Source organism: Ornithodoros turicata, chromosome 8, assembly GCF_037126465.1.
Source record: "Ornithodoros turicata isolate Travis chromosome 8, ASM3712646v1, whole genome shotgun sequence".
Classification (NCBI taxonomy): Eukaryota; Metazoa; Arthropoda; class Arachnida; order Ixodida; family Argasidae; genus Ornithodoros; species Ornithodoros turicata.
Genome location: NC_088208.1, coordinates 25,624,289 through 25,641,382, shown reverse-complemented (window position 1 = coordinate 25,641,382; position 17,094 = coordinate 25,624,289). Strand labels below are relative to the sequence as shown.

Sequence of the window (17,094 nt, the reverse complement as noted above, 5' to 3'; positions counted from 1 at the left end):
CACCGACGAACAGAAGTAGTAGTCCTTAAGCGCAATCACAGAGAAATGTTCTAACTTTTGAATATAATATTAATGCCATTAAATATAATGCCAATATTGTTAGTACCCCTCACCACTAATATATCAGGATCTAGCTTGTGAAGCCTCCCAATGAGGTACACGATGAGAGATCTCTCGGAGTCCATGACTTCAACCTTGGTTCCTTTGTACTTCGACAGGGCTGTCTTCAGGTCGAACGGAAAGATCATCTCACTCGGTTTGGTCAGTGCTGTGTACCGAAAAGTTCAGAGTTGAAGCATACGCCTTACGTACACACAGCAAATCGTAACATCGAGTTTTACGCGCATCTCAGTGCTACTGTTTCCAGCAGAGGACAACGTACCACAAAAGTGTAACTGGTATAACGGTGAAGGTGCTTGCTTGTCAATAGGGAATGCACTGTGTGCTAACACTGAAACAGCAGCTATCTGGAAAAAAAAAAAAGCAGAAAGACATTCACAAACCAATGGTGATTACTCTCTAGTGCCATACATTCCAGGCCAGTGCCATACAAAATTTCACACAATGCTGAGCAATCAACCAAATGCTGAATGACATACTTCATTTTGGTGAGTTGTCGGGTTCGTTAGTGTCCTTAAGCTGATTGATGCAATGACCAGTGGGGGTGGTGGCTGTGATGTACTTGGAACGAGTATGTCATTTGGGCTGTTAAGTTGCACCTTGAATAGTTCAAAGAAAGTTAATTGCACAAAAGTTCGTCACTTATTCAGCATGCTAGATGAATGTGTCTCTTCTACATACCTCCATTGTACACCAACTGACAGGAGCACTTGGTGTACCTATAAACATGGTTTAATCGTAGTCATCTTTAATGTCCTGTGCTATGTACTATATTATGCTGCATGCTGTTCAAGTTAGAAGTTCAAGAGAAGCAGAGTGTCAGTCATTGGTTAAATGTCACGGCCTTCTCTATGGTCTCCATTGTCCCACAAATCAGTCACGTCGTAGTGCCCGCGGCTTATCTGCCCGAAAATTCTCAGAACGTTCCTAAAAATGGGTCATGCGGATTATATGCGTGAAATTACGGTAATTAGCAAATTTTTGTAAGCCAGACATGTTGTGCATGAAGGGGTTTGTGAGATATGCGGGGAAAAGGTACAAACTTTTTGGGTATGCAGGCTGGGTATGTGTGTAATCACGTCAGCACATTCAGTATGCGAGTAAATGTGATAGTTCACATCAAACAGTATTCACATACTTGGATTCTTTAACTCTAGCCACGACGGACCCATAAGCCTCTGATTAACCAGCACAGATTCAAGGCTTGAGGTGTTTGCGCCAAAAGCATAGCTAAATGTTTTTCCCGAAAGGTCTGCTGGTAACTCTGGAAAGTGGGCCTGAAAAGTGGAAATGTACCAGAGTTATATGACGTTCATAACACACCAGAAACCTTGTTCTCAGACCAGTACATTGTGGTACTTACAGGATAAAGAACTTCTAAGTACTCCGCCTCATGTGGTACATTTGGCTTGTCAAATGCATACTTCTTCGTACAAGGCTGGAGGTATCAAACATGAGGAAATAACAAATCAGGTTTTTGTGTCATTTTGGATATTTTTTTCTGTTTTTCATTGCAGCTCCTTGAGTAATTCTTGACAAAATTGATTGAATAGCCTCACCTTTGTTCTGAACTCCTCAATATGATGCTTCTGAGCTAACGAGGAGAATTCTTCGTAGACGTCCTTTAGGGTGACGGGTTCCTCAGTAGGCATATTTGTTTTCTTATCGAGGTGCTACAAACAAAAGTGGAGCACTTATAACTTTTTTGGGAGTGCACAAATAGCACTCACTTCAAAAGTCTTTTTTTTTTTTGTGTGTGTGTGTGTACAAGATACTTTTGAGTAGCTGCATAATGTCTGAAACATGCACCTATGTGACAAACTTAAGACTGATTTCACATTCCTGAATTCACCTGGTTCAACCCTAATGCAAGACTGTAAATAATAAGTAGAGCCTGAAGTTTTCGGGAAATATTTTTTTTCTAAATTCGGGGAGTAAAAATCGGGTAAATAAACATGGGCTCTAAATTCATGCAAATTCGGGTGGAAAAACTTCGAGTACACTAAATTCTGGGACAAATCGGGCTCAGTTACTGAAACTAACTGAATTAGTTCCGTAGAAACGGTGATGTAACTGCATTTGCTGCCAAACAATTTAGTGTGCATTCCTACAGACATCTCAGTGAGGGCAATTTGCCGGGTAAAAATCGGGTTTCACCCTAAAGAGGCAAACTTCAATTCGGGGTGCAAGTTCGGGGAAGAATCGGGTTAAACCCTAAAACTTCAGGCTCTAATAATGAGCAGTCTACCCTTACTGACTTTGAGTGCTACTGACTACAGATTCATTGCACTCGTACCAATTGTGCCCTGATATGTTTAAGAGATAAACTGATGTTCTGAGGCTGGAACAACATAGAAGGGACAGAAACAAGGCTTTGTTTGTCTCTGTCCCTTCTATGTTGTTCCAGCCTCAGAACATCAGTTTATCTCTTGTTCATCAGGTGCCGTTTGCGTCGATTTCCGTCGTATGAATGTGTGTATGAGTGAGCAAAAATGTAAGAGTGAAAGGAGGGTGAGTGAGAGTGAGTGGCTGGTTTGTCGTCCCTTCAGATGACGCACCCCGAAAGTCACTGGAGAGGCGTGTTAGCTTAGCTCAATTGGTAGAGCCCTGGACTGGCAATCCAGAAGATGTGGGTTCGATCCCTACAGCTGGCTAACCTTTTCAGTGACTTTCATCTTTCATCGCTGATATGTTTGTTTTGCGCGGACAGAATACTCACAAAGGGCCTTGGGAAAAGAAAAATGTGCCGCGGAATATTCCGCACGACGACGCAGCAGCTCACGTACTGCGACGTTCCAGGGGCCTTGACCTTGCCAAACAAGTGCACGACTCCTGCAAGGTGTTAAGAAGAACAGTCAATATGCGCAACTCTACAAGACAAAGCAAAGTGCGACAAGCAGCGTAATTCTTGCATTGAGGGACAGCTAGAATTCATTAGATAAAGAAGCGTTCAGCGCTGATGCGAAATGCACATGTCCAGAAAACCATGGGACGCTGTATGATGTGTAGCGTTGCTGAAGTACACATTCATGAAAGAGCTAAAAAAACCTTCGGACGGTCAAGTCAGCAGTTAAGGCAAGTTATCATAACACCCATTTTTGCCCATTTTGAACCCATAACACTGTGCCATCAGCGTGTAAGGCTGTGTAATGTCATCAGCGAGGCTAACTTCTCTCCAATGAAATATTTGCATAAGATGCCAAGGAAGTCCCCCATGATACTACTAGTATTTGTACTTGTGCCACATACTCACTCTCACGCTCACTACAGCGGTGCTGCTGCCTGTTTAGAGCCTGATGTTTCCGGGAAAATTTTTTTTTCCAATTCAGGGGGTAAAAATCGGGGAAATCAACATGTGCTCTAAATTGATGCAAATTTGGGTGGAAAAACTTCCAGTATGCTAAATTCCGGGAGAAATCGGGCTCTATTGCTCAAAAGAACTGTACTGGTTGGGTTCAACCAGAACACACAATGCTCTTTGAGCACTCCGTCCAGTTCATTACCGGGCCTCTTGAAGTAGTCCTCATAGGCATCGAGCCAGAAGAATTCCACAACAGTCTCTCCCTTTTGATTTTGAACAACGGGTAGTGTGTCAATATTTACAGCTTCGGGAACGACTTCATCCTGAGATTCGCTCATCCAGTCCTGAATCCTGGAATAAAAGTTTCATGGTCAATACAGATGATTAATGCGCAGCTTGCACTACCATTTCACCAAACACAAAGAATGCATAAATGTGCAAGATAGTTATACTAACTCTTCTTCTGGTTCAACTTTCACATTCAAAGGCACTTTTGCATCGTTCACTTCTGTCGTTGCATCCATGCTATCGTCATCAATAGGAAATTCGCTCATGTTTTCATAATCGAAAGTATCGTCTGGAACAGAACATTCCTATTAGGTTATTATGACCTATTAACTATACTAATTATTATAGCTGTATTAAATACAACAATGATATCATCTCAAGTTAAGTCAATACTATTCCTAAGAAGAGAGGTAGACTGGGAGTCCCCACGTGAATATGAGAAGCTAAGCTAAGAACAATACATAATAATGAGAGCCTGAAGTTTTAGGGTTTAACCCAGTTCTTCCCTGAATTTGCATCCCGAATTGAAGATTGCCTGTTTAGGGTGAAAACAGATTCTTACCCGGCAAATTGCCCTCACTGTGACGTCTGCAGGAATGCGCACTAACTTGTTTGGCAGAAAACACAGTTACATCGCCATTTGTAATGAACCAGTCCAGCTAGTTTGAGTAACTGCGCCCGATTTCGCCCCGAATTTAGCGTACTGGAAATTTTTCCGCCCAAATTTGCGTGAATTTAGAGCACAAGTTTATTTACCAATTTTTACTCCTCGAATTTAGAAGAAAAAACAAACAGAAAACATTTCCCGAAAACTTCAGGCTCTAATAATAACCGGTGCTATAAGTGCTGTGCTTTTTTTCCAAAGGTGAATAGCTCTGCAACAGGGCTATTTTACTGTACCACCGTCGCAATGCATTTTACACATTTTTATGCACACAATTAGCAGCAAATACAAAATGAGGAAGTAAAAAGGGGGATATATTTATTAGAACAAAGGAAGTAAAAAGGTAGGAAAGGTCAGCCAAACGTGACATCGGCTTGCTATTCCGCAAAGAAAAACGAAAAATAAATGAAAAGAAAATAATTAGGAAATAAAGGATAAACTAACTAACAGTGAAAGAAGGCTGAGACAGATTAAGTAAAAAGAGTTCGAATGCCTGCCTTTGAGGTCCAAAGACTTTGACGTATCAACAGCATTCTCTTCGGTTTCAGGGATGGTATTACACACTGCAGTGTCTGGTTCCGTATCGAAATCCTCTATCTCTTCCTTCAGTGCAGCTGGCTTTAAAGCTGTGTAGCTGGTTTCATTTGTGTTGTAACTGATCACACGCGGCGTACCCCTCTCCCTAAACGACGATCTCTGACTGGGTCTTTTCACAAATGGGTTAACTGGAGACCTGTACACGAAATGGCGAGCATAAGTTTTTTCGTAATGCACTGTCATCCCATTCTGTGCTGTACAACCACCTGTTACACATAAAGTAGCACACGTTCTGTATTACCTGGGACTTGGCGCCGCCCTTTTCAGCGCTTTCGGTTTGAGTGATGAACACTGGCTTTCACTACCAGCATTCACGGATTCCAAGATGTTGTCCAGGAGCGTGTCATCAGCAAGGCTAACTTCTTTCTGATGAAATATTTGCATAAGAAGTCCCTATAATACTAGTATTTGTACTTGTGCCACATACTGAGGCAGGCTCTCACTACAGCAGCGCTGCTGCCTTTTTAGAGCCTGAATTTTTCTGATTTTTTTTTTACCAATTTGGGGGTTAAAAAATTGGGGAAATCAACATGTGCTCTAAATTCATGCGAATTTGGGTGGAAAAACTTCCAGTATGCTAAATTCGGGATGCACATTCCTACAGATGTTTCAGTGATGGCAATTTGCCGGGTAAAAATCTGGTTCCACCCTAAAGCGGCAACCTTCAATTCGGGGTGCAAATTTGAGGAAGAAACAGGTTAAACCCTAAAACATCAGGCTCTATGTGTTTTCTTTCTGAACTGTTCTGGAAGGAACTCTTTTCTCAACTGAGCTCAAAGCAAACAGTGCTTTTTTTTTAGTTGTAAAGATTCAAAACCAAATGCTCTCTTTTTGGTAGAAAAAATTGCAGGGACATTAACACTGTCACATTGTACTCTTGCAGTCAAAAGCATTGACCAGCGTATATGATGGGATGGAATGAATGAGCGTCACACCTTGCCCATCGAAACCAACTAGAAAACCACACCACCATTTAGAAAAGACGTAACAACATGAAACCTGCACAGTGCACTCAAACATGCAGTAAATCTCTTTAATGACAGGTGTATATGAAATGTCTATGCCGATGGGGAGTTTGTAATGCAGGTGGACGAAACAAGCGATACATACATCATTTTTCTTCTTTGGCTGTGCGGACATGAACATGGCCTTGATTGTACCAGCCTTGCCTGGAGGAGGTTTCTTCGACCCAGGAGGACGGAACTTGTTACTCTTGTCAGAAGAGGAACTATCACGTCTGCGACCTTCAGACGGTTCTGCGGAATCGTCGTCGAAGATTTCTCGTCCATCTTCAACATATCCGGTTCCATCTGCAGAAACGTCATGACGCATTTGGGCTCAATTCTCTCAAAACTGGAGGGGAAAAGGCAAGAAAAGATGTCGACTTTGTGTGGTTGTTCTTATATGTGCAAAGTGTCTCACGGGATGCCTAACAAATTATTTTCTTTAAATGTGTGAGGTGGACTCTAAGCATTTGCTGGATCAGTACAACAAAAAATTGGTACTGGGGGCACAGCAATTAATTTAACTAACAGGAAAGTCAGCATAAAATCATAGTTAAGCAGTTTGGATTTGAATTCAGAGTCTCAACTCGTATGAGCACCACAGTGGCAATATCATATCTACTAGCCACCATATGGAAGTTTCCGCCTGTGGATTAGATATGTGGGTCGCCGTTGTGCTGGACACCCTGCAGACCTTTTTTTTTTCTTCTTTAGAAAAAAAAAAAAAAAAAAAGTGCTTGAAGAGGTGTCAAAAGGTGGACAAGTAGGTGTCGCTAAATTTCGTTAGGGTAATCTCTGTTTATCATTCTGGACAGAAGACAGGTACCTCTGCTATTTTGAAGCCATCAATGTGTGGCATCTAAATGGAAAATCTAAATGGTGGGCACCCTATGATGCTGTATGAAGATAGTTTATCACTTATGTGAATATCAAGTTTATTATAAACAACAACATAAGCAAACAACATAAGCAAAAACGACCTTAGGTGACCCTCTGGCCACAAGAACGCCTAACGTATTAGGTTCCTAAGGTGTTTTTTGTCCTGCTGAAATAGTAGTATAACATTCTTACCATCGTCAATAATCCAGTCATCGCCCTGCCTCTCTTGAACAATGCGGGAATATTCTCTCTCGTCGACCTCGTCGTACACCAGATCTTCTTCTTTAAGCTGATGAATGTTGCAAAGCGCACGACCTCTCACATGTTAGCGTTGTTGGCACACGTTGAACAACAACGGTACAGAAAATGAGCAACACTTTTGCTTTACCTCGTATTTACTCCGTGTGCCCCCCTTGACTTGTTTCAGCCGTTCGAGAGCTGCAAATCGTTTATCTTTGGCTGGTCTCTGTCGTTTTGATCGTCCTCTTACCAGCGAATCTGCGACATATAACAAGGAAATTTTAACTGCACAGCCTAAATGCGAAACGCCACAGCAATTTTTGTACGTGTGAGTAATTAATCTTAAATTGGAAAACAACCTGAATCGTCATCCATGTTAAAAGCCGCACACAGTGAAGTATCGTTCCCACAGGAGCATCAGACGGGAGGCGCTAGATCCTGAGGGGTATCATTCGTTGTGTTCGTACGCCTCGGCGGCGGTGGCTATGAATGTAGTGCCCTGGTCAGCGCATGAAGACATCAATTGTTCTCAGTCGTCGGTTTCGCGCTGTCGTAGGTGGACGTGTGTGTGTTGTGCTTCTTGTTCCATGCTAATTACCACATGGAGGTAAGTAATTTTAGTTCCTTGATGTTTGTACTCCCGAATTTTTAGTGAAACATTCGCGCCCTGTTTCAGCTGTGGTGAAATCCGTTAAATAAGTTCAATTTCGGAAGATTTACAGGCAACAGTGCCGAATGATACTCCGATCAAATTTGGACAATCAAAAAACGTATATCTGTTCTCATATAGTCTTCGATAGCTTATAAATAGCCTCAGTGAGTGATTTAACGTGTGATACAGTTAGAATTTAGGGCTCAAACCCCTGCGGTGAAGTAGCAGTTACGAATGATACCCCTCAGGTTTTAAGCGCCGACCAAATTACAACAGCCGAACGACGTTTTCCTGTTCTCGTGCAAGTTTCTATAGCTTATACAAGCCTCAGTGAGTGATTTATCGTGTGATACAGTTAGAATTTAGCGCTCAAAACCCTGCAGTCAAGCAGCAGTTACGAATGATACCCCTCAGGTTTTAAGCTCCGATCAAGTTGCAACAACCGTACGACGTTTTCCTGTTCTCGTACAGCTATCGATAGCTTATAAAAGCCTCAGTGAGTGATTTAACGTGTGATACAGTTAGAATTTAGCGCTCAAAACCCTGCAGTCAAGCAGCAGTTACGAATGATACCCCTCAGGTTTTAAGCTCCGATCAAGTTGCAACAACCGTACGACGTTTTCCTGTTCTTCGATAGCTTATAAATAGCCTCAGTGAGTGATTTAACGTGTGATACAGTTAGAATTTAGGGCTCAAACCCCTGCGGTGAAGTAGCAGTTACGAATGATACCCCTCAGGTTTTAAGCGCCGACCAAATTACAACAGCCGAACGACGTTTTCCTGTTCTCGTGCAAGTTTCTATAGCTTATACAAGCCTCAGTGAGTGATTTATCGTGTGATACAGTTAGAATTTAGCGCTCAAAACCCTGCAGTCAAGCAGCAGTTACGAATGATACCCCTCAGGTTTTAAGCTCCGATCAAGTTGCAACAACCGTACGACGTTTTCCTGTTCTCGTACAGCTATCGATAGCTTATAAAAGCCTCAGTGAGTGATTTAACGTGTGATACAGTTAGAATTTAGCGCTCAAAACCCTGCAGTCAAGCAGCAGTTACGAATGATACCCCTCAGGTTTTAAGCTCCGATCAAGTTGCAACAACCGTACGACGTTTTCCTGTTCTCGTACAGCTATCGATAGCTTATAAAAGCCTCAGTGAGTGATTTAACGTGTAATACACTTAGAATTTAGCGCTCAAAACCCTGCAGTCAAGCAGCAGTTACGAATGATACCCCTCAGGTTTTAAGCTCCGATCAAGTTGCAACAACCGTACGACGTTTTCCTGTTCTCGTACAGCTTTCGATAGCTTATAAAAGCCTCAGTGAGTGATTTAACGTTAGAATTTAGCGCTCAAAACCCTGCAGTCAAGCAGCAGTTACGAATGATACCCCTCAGGTTTTAAGCTCCGATCAAGTTGCAACAACCGTACGACGTTTTCCTGTTCTCGTACAGCTATCGATAGCTTATAAAAGCCTCAGTGAGTGATTTAACGTGTGATACAGTTAGAATTTAGCGCTCAAAACCCTGCAGTCAAGCAGCAGTTACGAATGATACCCCTCAGGTTTTAAGCTCCGATCAAGTTGCAACAACCGTACGACGTTTTCCTGTTCTTCGATAGCTTATAAATAGCCTCAGTGAGTGATTTAACGTGTGATACAGTTAGAATTTAGGGCTCAAACCCCTGCGGTGAAGTAGCAGTTACGAATGATACCCCTCAGGTTTTAAGCGCCGACCAAATTACAACAGCCGAACGACGTTTTCCTGTTCTCGTGCAAGTTTCTATAGCTTATACAAGCCTCAGTGAGTGATTTATCGTGTGATACAGTTAGAATTTAGCGCTCAAAACCCTGCAGTCAAGCAGCAGTTACGAATGATACCCCTCAGGTTTTAAGCTCCGATCAAGTTGCAACAACCGTACGACGTTTTCCTGTTCTCGTACAGCTATCGATAGCTTATAAAAGCCTCAGTGAGTGATTTAACGTGTGATACAGTTAGAATTTAGCGCTCAAAACCCTGCAGTCAAGCAGCAGTTACGAATGATACCCCTCAGGTTTTAAGCTCCGATCAAGTTGCAACAACCGTACGACGTTTTCCTGTTCTCGTACAGCTATCGATAGCTTATAAAAGCCTCAGTGAGTGATTTAACGTGTAATACACTTAGAATTTAGCGCTCAAAACCCTGCAGTCAAGCAGCAGTTACGAATGATACCCCTCAGGTTTTAAGCTCCGATCAAGTTGCAACAACCGTACGACGTTTTCCTGTTCTCGTACAGCTTTCGATAGCTTATAAAAGCCTCAGTGAGTGATTTAACGTGTAATACACTTAGAATTTAGCGCTCAAAACCCTGCAGTCAAGCAGCAGTTACGAATGATACCCCTCAGGTTTTAAGCTCCGATCAAGTTGCAACAACCGTACGACGTTTTCCTGTTCTCGTACAGCTTTCGATAGCTTATAAAAGCCTCAGTGAGTGATTTAACGTGTAATACACTTAGAATTTAGCGCTCAAAACCCTGCAGTCAAGCAGCAGTTACGAATGATACCCCTCAGGTTTTAAGCTCCGATCAAGTTGCAACAACCGTACGACGTTTTCCTGTTCTCGTACAGCTATCGATAGCTTATAAAAGCCTCGGTGAGTGATCTAACGTGTAATACAGTCAGAATTTAAGGCTCAGAAATCCGCAATCAAGCAGCGGTGTCGAGTGATACCACTCAGGTTTTAAGCTCCGACCTGGTTTGAACAACCAAACAACGTTTTCCTGTCCTCATATGGCCTCTGATAGCATAGAAACGCCGCAGTGAGTGATCAGATGGTTTTCTTTTCAAAAATTGTAGAGGATTTTATAAATGACACTGCCAAAATTTAAGGCTTGCAAATGATGATTACGGAGAGTAAAATGTTATCCAGCATGTTAAAAGCTGCAAACTTGAAGCTTTTTGTTGCCTAAATACATTTCACCCTGTTGTTTCCAGGTGGAACCCCTGTAGCTGACCAGAAAGGCCAGGACTGTCAGATGCCATATATGAATTGGGTATGGGATAGAGAGAGAGGTATTGGGATTCTATTGGAGAATTTGCATACCCCTGCTTATGGTAGTCCTCACTAGGCCAATCAAAGCAGGCACACAATTGTTCTCGTGCTGAGCTGACAGATTTGTAACTGACACTGTTTACTTATAATTCTCAGTAATTTCATACTACTCACAATTATGTTTTACTTTCAGTTCAAGGTCTTCAAACAGAGCTGACCCGGCGGAAGGCCTCTGGTGGCATACTGTAATCAAGTGTGCCACTCCCACAGGATTATTGCATTGGCCTTTTGCATTCATGCCTGAATGCTGTCCAGGGCATCTCACAGGCACCAGCTGCGTGACGATGCCCCACCCCACGGATTGTCTTATGCCAACAGCATGCTCCCGTAGGGAGCTATGTACACTAGAAGATGGACTGTGGACATGCTAAGGAATTCTTCAGTAGCTTCATGGTGCACGGGAGAAGAAACAGCAGACCTGGACGAAGTAAACAAACGGCCCTTATCAGGGCCACCATATGTCCGCCACAATGGCTAGCGTTCTGCTGATAGAACAAACCCTGATAGTGATAGGAGATCACTGAACTAACCATAACTCAAGCACGATGGCTACAACAGTGCTGATAGAAAGCAATCATTGCAGTTGCAAATGCCATACATTTCGTTAAGCACTATATTTTTGATGACAGTAATATTTAGAGTTGAAGGAGTCATGTTCTGCCACTTTTTGGATGGTCAAAGTATGCATCACAGAACATATTGCTAAGGTGAACATTATGTGGAACCGACTATAACTCCTGTTATTCATTCGCACAGAAAATATGAAGCAGAAAATGTCGAGGTTGTTGCGAGAGACCTGTACTATGTCTTTTGCAAAAGCTATCACCGTTTCTCGACAAAAGTGACGTGGAGAATGTACTTGATGCCTCCATTTTTCCCCTTTCTCTCCGTACTATAAAGGTAGTTCTTTTTGTGTAGTCCAATAATACGAGAATTAGAAAAAAGGTCTTTGGGTGTACTTGACATAATTGTATGCCAGTCTATATCATTGAACCCTCGTGGCACTGAGGACAAAACTTTACGAGACAGTATATTTGGGTCCGAAGAACGCCATTGGAGCCACAGGGCACATTGACTTTAGACCACATCATGGAGGGCCACAAGGAAAAGAAATTACTGTAGTTACCGTAAAACTTTGGTATATCATACATAACATTGTACACAAAAACAGGACCGGCGGCCTTTCAAGTCGAGTGCTGAAAGTATGAAAAACTATTCGACCTTCACAAAGGTTTAGGAGAATGTTCAGGAGCACTCCAAATTATCCATTTACTTGCTGCCTTAGCTCGCAGTTGGAAAAATAAGTATGGAAAATCAAAGAGAAAGAGCTAGCTGGCATATTCACAGTGGGTCATGGCTTCGGGTTTGCTATGTTGTATTTAATGAAAAGTGCAGAAATTTGGGCCAGTTGGTACATAACTGCAAAAAGGAATAAGAGCATACAGACGGGACAATGGAGAGACAGAGCTGCTTACAACTAAACTATAATGATAGGAAATCCGACGCAGTCATGTGCGCAGGTGCATTGCTATCCCACCATGTCAAAACGAGTACAGGGCTAGACAAATGTTAGAGAACATGCTCCGGCGCATTCCTTCCTTAGTGTGACAGTGAATGGGACCGTACAGACTTAGACATGTGCGTATAGGTAGCCCAGTCACCTGTATGCAAGCCCGTACGATACCATTCGCTGCCAGCTTGTCACTCAGAGGGAGGAGTGCGCCAGAGTATGTTCCATAAACTTTTGTCCAGCACTGTAGAATGGGCTAGTTGGTATGACATCTTGTGGCAGCTGTGGCAGACAAGGACAACACCACTCCACAATCAACTGGTTTATTTCTGGAAAAACAGAAAAGGAAGGTTGAACGTTGGGATTGGGAGTTTTGAGACGACCTGATTAAAAAGGAACTTTACACCTAGTGGTGATCTTTTCCTGCTATCCTTGTCTGCCATAGCTCCGTAGTCAAGAAGTCTGTACAAGTATGTCAGACAAGACCCTCAAAATGACAGTTTTAGGCATGTGCAAACAAAACCACCCTAGTGATAAGGGGTGACACAAGTGAAAAAAATTCCTATGATTTGAATAAAAATTCAAGTTCCTTATCCATCCGACAAATAGAAGCTTCAGTAGTACAACTGGAAGAACCACTTATTTCAGCCACTTCGACTACCTCTCTTTCGAACTGACAGTTTGCTTTTCTTTTTGGCTGAGTTCTTTCAAAAGCCGAGTTTTAATGTCACTATTTGATTTAGTATATGGATTAGGATAGACAGAAGATCGACTCAATCCTCTTATTAGCTACGGTGTGCTAGTGTACCATACCGCACGCGAATACCAGGTTGCCGTGTCCGTAATTTTGTGAGGTTGGAGAGCCACAAGAACTGCTCGCATGCAGTGTATTCTACCTAACATGGACAGCGCAGCAGCAGTGCGGCAGGCCAGGCTGAAAACAATGCCTGAAAACCTGTTCTCCTAATTCGTCTTTAAATTTTTCGAGAGGGTAGCTTCGTTCTCTTTGGCGGCCAAGAGGCCGCGTGTTTGAGATCCCTGTAGATAGGGCAATCGCTTTCGAAACTAAACAACAAGAATCAGAAAAGTAACGCTGTCTTATATCTGCGCAGAAGCACCATAGCTCATGTACAAAGCAGGTTGGTTGGTGGTTGGTAAAACGACAAGAGGAGGTTGAATTCGCGCATGCGAATTCTGCTACCCCCCCCCCCCCCCCAAAAAAAAAAAAAAGAAAGGTCTTCCAAAGACATGAACGGGTTTTTCCGAGGAACCTCCACCGTGGGAAAACAGGCACAAGTGCAGGTGATAAATGTGAATCATGTGTCGCCCCCAAGATTTTTCTAGAATTTCTGTGAGATATGTTCAAAATTTAGTTTGCAGTTTATATACGTATATCCAGCACCGCGGGTCCCGTGATTTCTGTCCTCTTTTTTTTTCTTTTTTTTAATGATTCATTTGCTACAGCAATTCACATATAACATCGACTTAGTGAAAGTATACTTTATGTAGTAATTGTAATTTTAATGCTTTTCATATCTTAGGGCTCCTCTTTGTCCGGTTTCTCGATAGTTCTGTCTTCCGACTTTCCAGCTTTCTGATAGTTCGGTCTCATGATTTTCGGCCTTATATGATTGCCACTGCTCTTGAACCCCGGATCCCGACAGCCTCGAAATACCCTTATCTCGTGACAGCTTCTCCTTCCAACTGGTTACAAAAAGTGAAGTGTCCATAACCAAAGTATGTTGATATGCAGATTAAGTAGAAAGGAAGAGAGGCAGATAAAAACGACAAAAACATAAGAGAAGGCGACAAATTGTCTTCGATCAAGAATACTTCTTTATTGATACTAAGGTCACAAAATGATCACGATGATCGGGTATGTTTAGGGCAAATCGTGCAACACAGTCCCCAAAGAAAATGACAAAAATATATACAGAGTACCGAGAGGATAGAGAGGTAGCAAGCGAGCTGGTGGTGTAGATCCATAACACAGACAAGCTTGTCTGTGTTTGTCGTTTTTTGTCCCCCCGTCTCCAGTTTTTAATTTAGAGATAACCATATATAATGTAATTGAACCTCTGTATGCAGTAAGCAATCCATGCATGTAATGCAATCCCCTTTCGTGTATTTTTGCTGCAATGACATCCACATACCAGCATGTACCTGCCATAGAAAATTTAGGACCGTATTGCAATTTATTGACCTGTTACAGGAGGGTAAGAAACGAGAAATGTATGTGTGCCAATGGGATGGGCAGTCAGATCTTGCCGCTTTTCTACACGCATACAAATGATAGCTTAAATTGAACTGCGGCTTCCACTCGAAAAACACGTTCTTCCTAACTAACACGACCGTGCCGGCAGTGATACTGAGCGTTGTAATCGAAAAAAAAAAAAAAAAACGTGAGCACTAATAAGTCATATTATGCTGGTCACCTACGATATTATTTTCAAGATTGTGCTCGTTTAGCAGCGCGATACGCTCGACCCATGCTGCTCTGCAACGCACAGGCGACTTCACCCCAGGGGCGGATCAAGAATTTTCCCGGGGGGGGGGGGAGGGGGTCCGCTATGGACAAGTGCCAGGTGCATGCTGGGATTGATCCATTGAACCCTATGTTCAAGTCTGGAATTGAGGGGGGGGGGTCAGGACATCCTGACCCCCCTCCCCCCTAAATCCGCCCCTGCTTCACCCTACCTGGTTCTTCAGCAATCCAAGTACGACTTGCGAAAGCTGCTTGTATTTGCGCGATAACCCTGTGTGCATGCGGTGTTACATTGAAAAATGATATATCATGCTCACGGACAATTTCTGCTAAGTCACAGACCCAAAAAACACGAACATATATGTTACACATTTTCCATTGCATTAGTCGAGGTAACCCGGCTGCAATTACTTTACCAAATATTCGAAGTTTTCTCGGTTTGGGATTTTTCGACTTATCCCCTTCTTGCATACAGGGGTTCAATTGTCAACTGAAGGGAAACTATATACATGCCATCAGCACAAAGCTTCCCTGTCTGTATTTAAAAGAAAACAAAAATGAAAGAAAAGAAACACACGGTGCACCAAATTTATGAACCAGAGCGGGACGAAGAATCTGTTAACAGTAAGCAGAGCAATGTGCTTCCCATGGAGAAAAACGCCATTCCTATACCTAAACGTTGTTCGGCCTAGTTGGGCCGAGCTTGCGAAGAAGAGGGTTCGGCCAAGCTTTCATTGACATCGGCCTTACTCGGGCCAACTGAATACCGCCAACTTTGGGCCAGTATGTGACAGACCGTCGATCCTAACAAACACGGGGACCAGCATGCATTGCCGTTGGGGCCATTGTAGAACCAAGCTTGGTTTCTAGTCGGGCATTAGTTGGCTAGATAGCATCCCATGAGACACCAGCAATGATGGGCCAAGAATGGTCCAAATATAATAAGATTCTCAACCAACCATGGTAGGTATCCCATGCATCTTCTGCACCCCTCTACGCGATATTCTATTCTATAACACCAGTGTGCCTTACAACTGTATCTGGTAGGTGCAAAAATAAAATCCAAAGGTTGAAAGTGCTGCTGCTGGTCGTGTGTGGCCTGTCTTACCATCGTTTTGCCGCTATTGGGATAGATATGTACACGTACCAACCTGCTCGACAGCTGTTATTGTCAAAGGTTATACACATTACAAACGAGTAGGAAATTGAAATTCCTACTCGTTTAAGTAATGCTGTCCGTGTCACTATGGCTCAATGTATGAAGCTGGTTTTCACCTTGTCTGAAAATAATTTTGCAAGCTGAAGAAAAAAATGTAGAAATGGACTTGTATACATCGAATTGAACTACATAGACTAGCATCGTTGCTTGTTGTTTCGAGCAGCAGCTGCTGTTTCGGAGTTTCCTCTCAACGCTGGGCCAATATTGGCCCGCATTTATATGCCGGGGTTTGGGGGTTTAACCCCCCCTCCCCCCAAAAAATGTAACTTTGGTTAGGGCATTTGGAAGAGGGAGATGATAATGAAATCCTCCTCACCCATGTAAAGTCCCCATAGAACTCCTCCACAAATATTTTTGGGCTAGGCCACTGCTTTGAGCCCAACGCAGTTTACGAACTGGCTTCGTAGGTGACAATATGACGACGTCAGCCCAAGTTGCAGCGACTTGTGCCAACCAAATACCGATCTCCGGCAGATTTTAGGCAATTTTCACTTGGACTTTTTGTCTAGCTGGACACAAGGCTATTGAAAGATGAAACATTTCCTTGAGTTTGAAGAACACAGAAGACGACGAGGACGATACAAGACTCAAATACGAACTAAAAAAAAAAAAATGTTATAGAGTACATCAGTTTTCTTGCACTATATTAATTTGTTCATACATGATCATGGTTTTCAATATAGTAGTGTTGTATTGCAGCGAAATTGTAAAAGCTCCTCGTGACATATTGCACCCGGACTGTTTCCACACGCGTGTCAACTTGTATTCTTCGAAATCTGAAGTATTCCTCATATATATTCTTGATACCTTTAACTTTTTACTGCAGAACCGGTTCCGAAGCGTTGCGTGCCTGTACATTAGAAAAAAAGAAAGAGAAAAAAAAGGCGAAAAACAAAAAAAAAAAGAGCTAGTAAAGTGTACAGTTTGGTGGAAGATGCCAGAAAACTGTAATTGCGGGAAGACATTACATAAGAAATAATTGTTGTACATGTATATTTTTCCTTTTATTAAATCGGTTGGACGTTCGGCGTCGTGGTGTATACCTCTCTC

The 17,094-nt window shown here is 42.6% G+C and overlaps 1 protein-coding gene, 1 long non-coding RNA gene and 1 other non-coding gene across 3 annotated transcripts in view; 2 read left to right on the top strand and 1 right to left on the bottom strand.

The window, feature by feature from the left end:
- LOC135366773 (DNA polymerase alpha catalytic subunit-like) overlaps nt 1-7,555 on the bottom strand; it is a 29,168-nt gene extending 21,613 nt beyond the window's left edge. The window contains exons 1-16 of the mRNA XM_064599676.1: nt 7,453-7,555; nt 7,242-7,351; nt 7,046-7,142; nt 6,081-6,280; nt 5,212-5,336; nt 4,871-5,106; nt 3,878-3,998; nt 3,624-3,772; nt 2,840-2,952; nt 1,680-1,793; nt 1,484-1,558; nt 1,259-1,397; nt 802-839; nt 600-719; nt 383-467; nt 114-268 (exon numbers count right to left, since the gene is read on the bottom strand). Of these exons, the coding sequence (XP_064455746.1) occupies nt 114-268; nt 383-467; nt 600-719; nt 802-839; nt 1,259-1,397; nt 1,484-1,558; nt 1,680-1,793; nt 2,840-2,952; nt 3,624-3,772; nt 3,878-3,998; nt 4,871-5,106; nt 5,212-5,336; nt 6,081-6,280; nt 7,046-7,142; nt 7,242-7,351; nt 7,453-7,468 (1,893 nt within the window). The 5' untranslated portion in view covers nt 7,469-7,555. The remainder of the gene's footprint in view (nt 1-113; nt 269-382; nt 468-599; nt 720-801; nt 840-1,258; nt 1,398-1,483; nt 1,559-1,679; nt 1,794-2,839; nt 2,953-3,623; nt 3,773-3,877; nt 3,999-4,870; nt 5,107-5,211; nt 5,337-6,080; nt 6,281-7,045; nt 7,143-7,241; nt 7,352-7,452) is intronic.
- Trnaa-ggc (transfer RNA alanine (anticodon GGC)) lies at nt 2,702-2,774 on the top strand. Its single transcript has one exon. It is a non-coding gene; the product is annotated as a tRNA-Ala (tRNA).
- Nucleotides 7,524-12,934, top strand: LOC135366777 (uncharacterized). Its single transcript, XR_010414284.1, has 3 exons — nt 7,524-7,700; nt 10,713-10,790; nt 10,964-12,934. It is a non-coding gene; the product is annotated as an uncharacterized LOC135366777 (long non-coding RNA).
- The last annotated feature ends 4,160 nt before the right edge of the window (nt 12,935-17,094 follow it).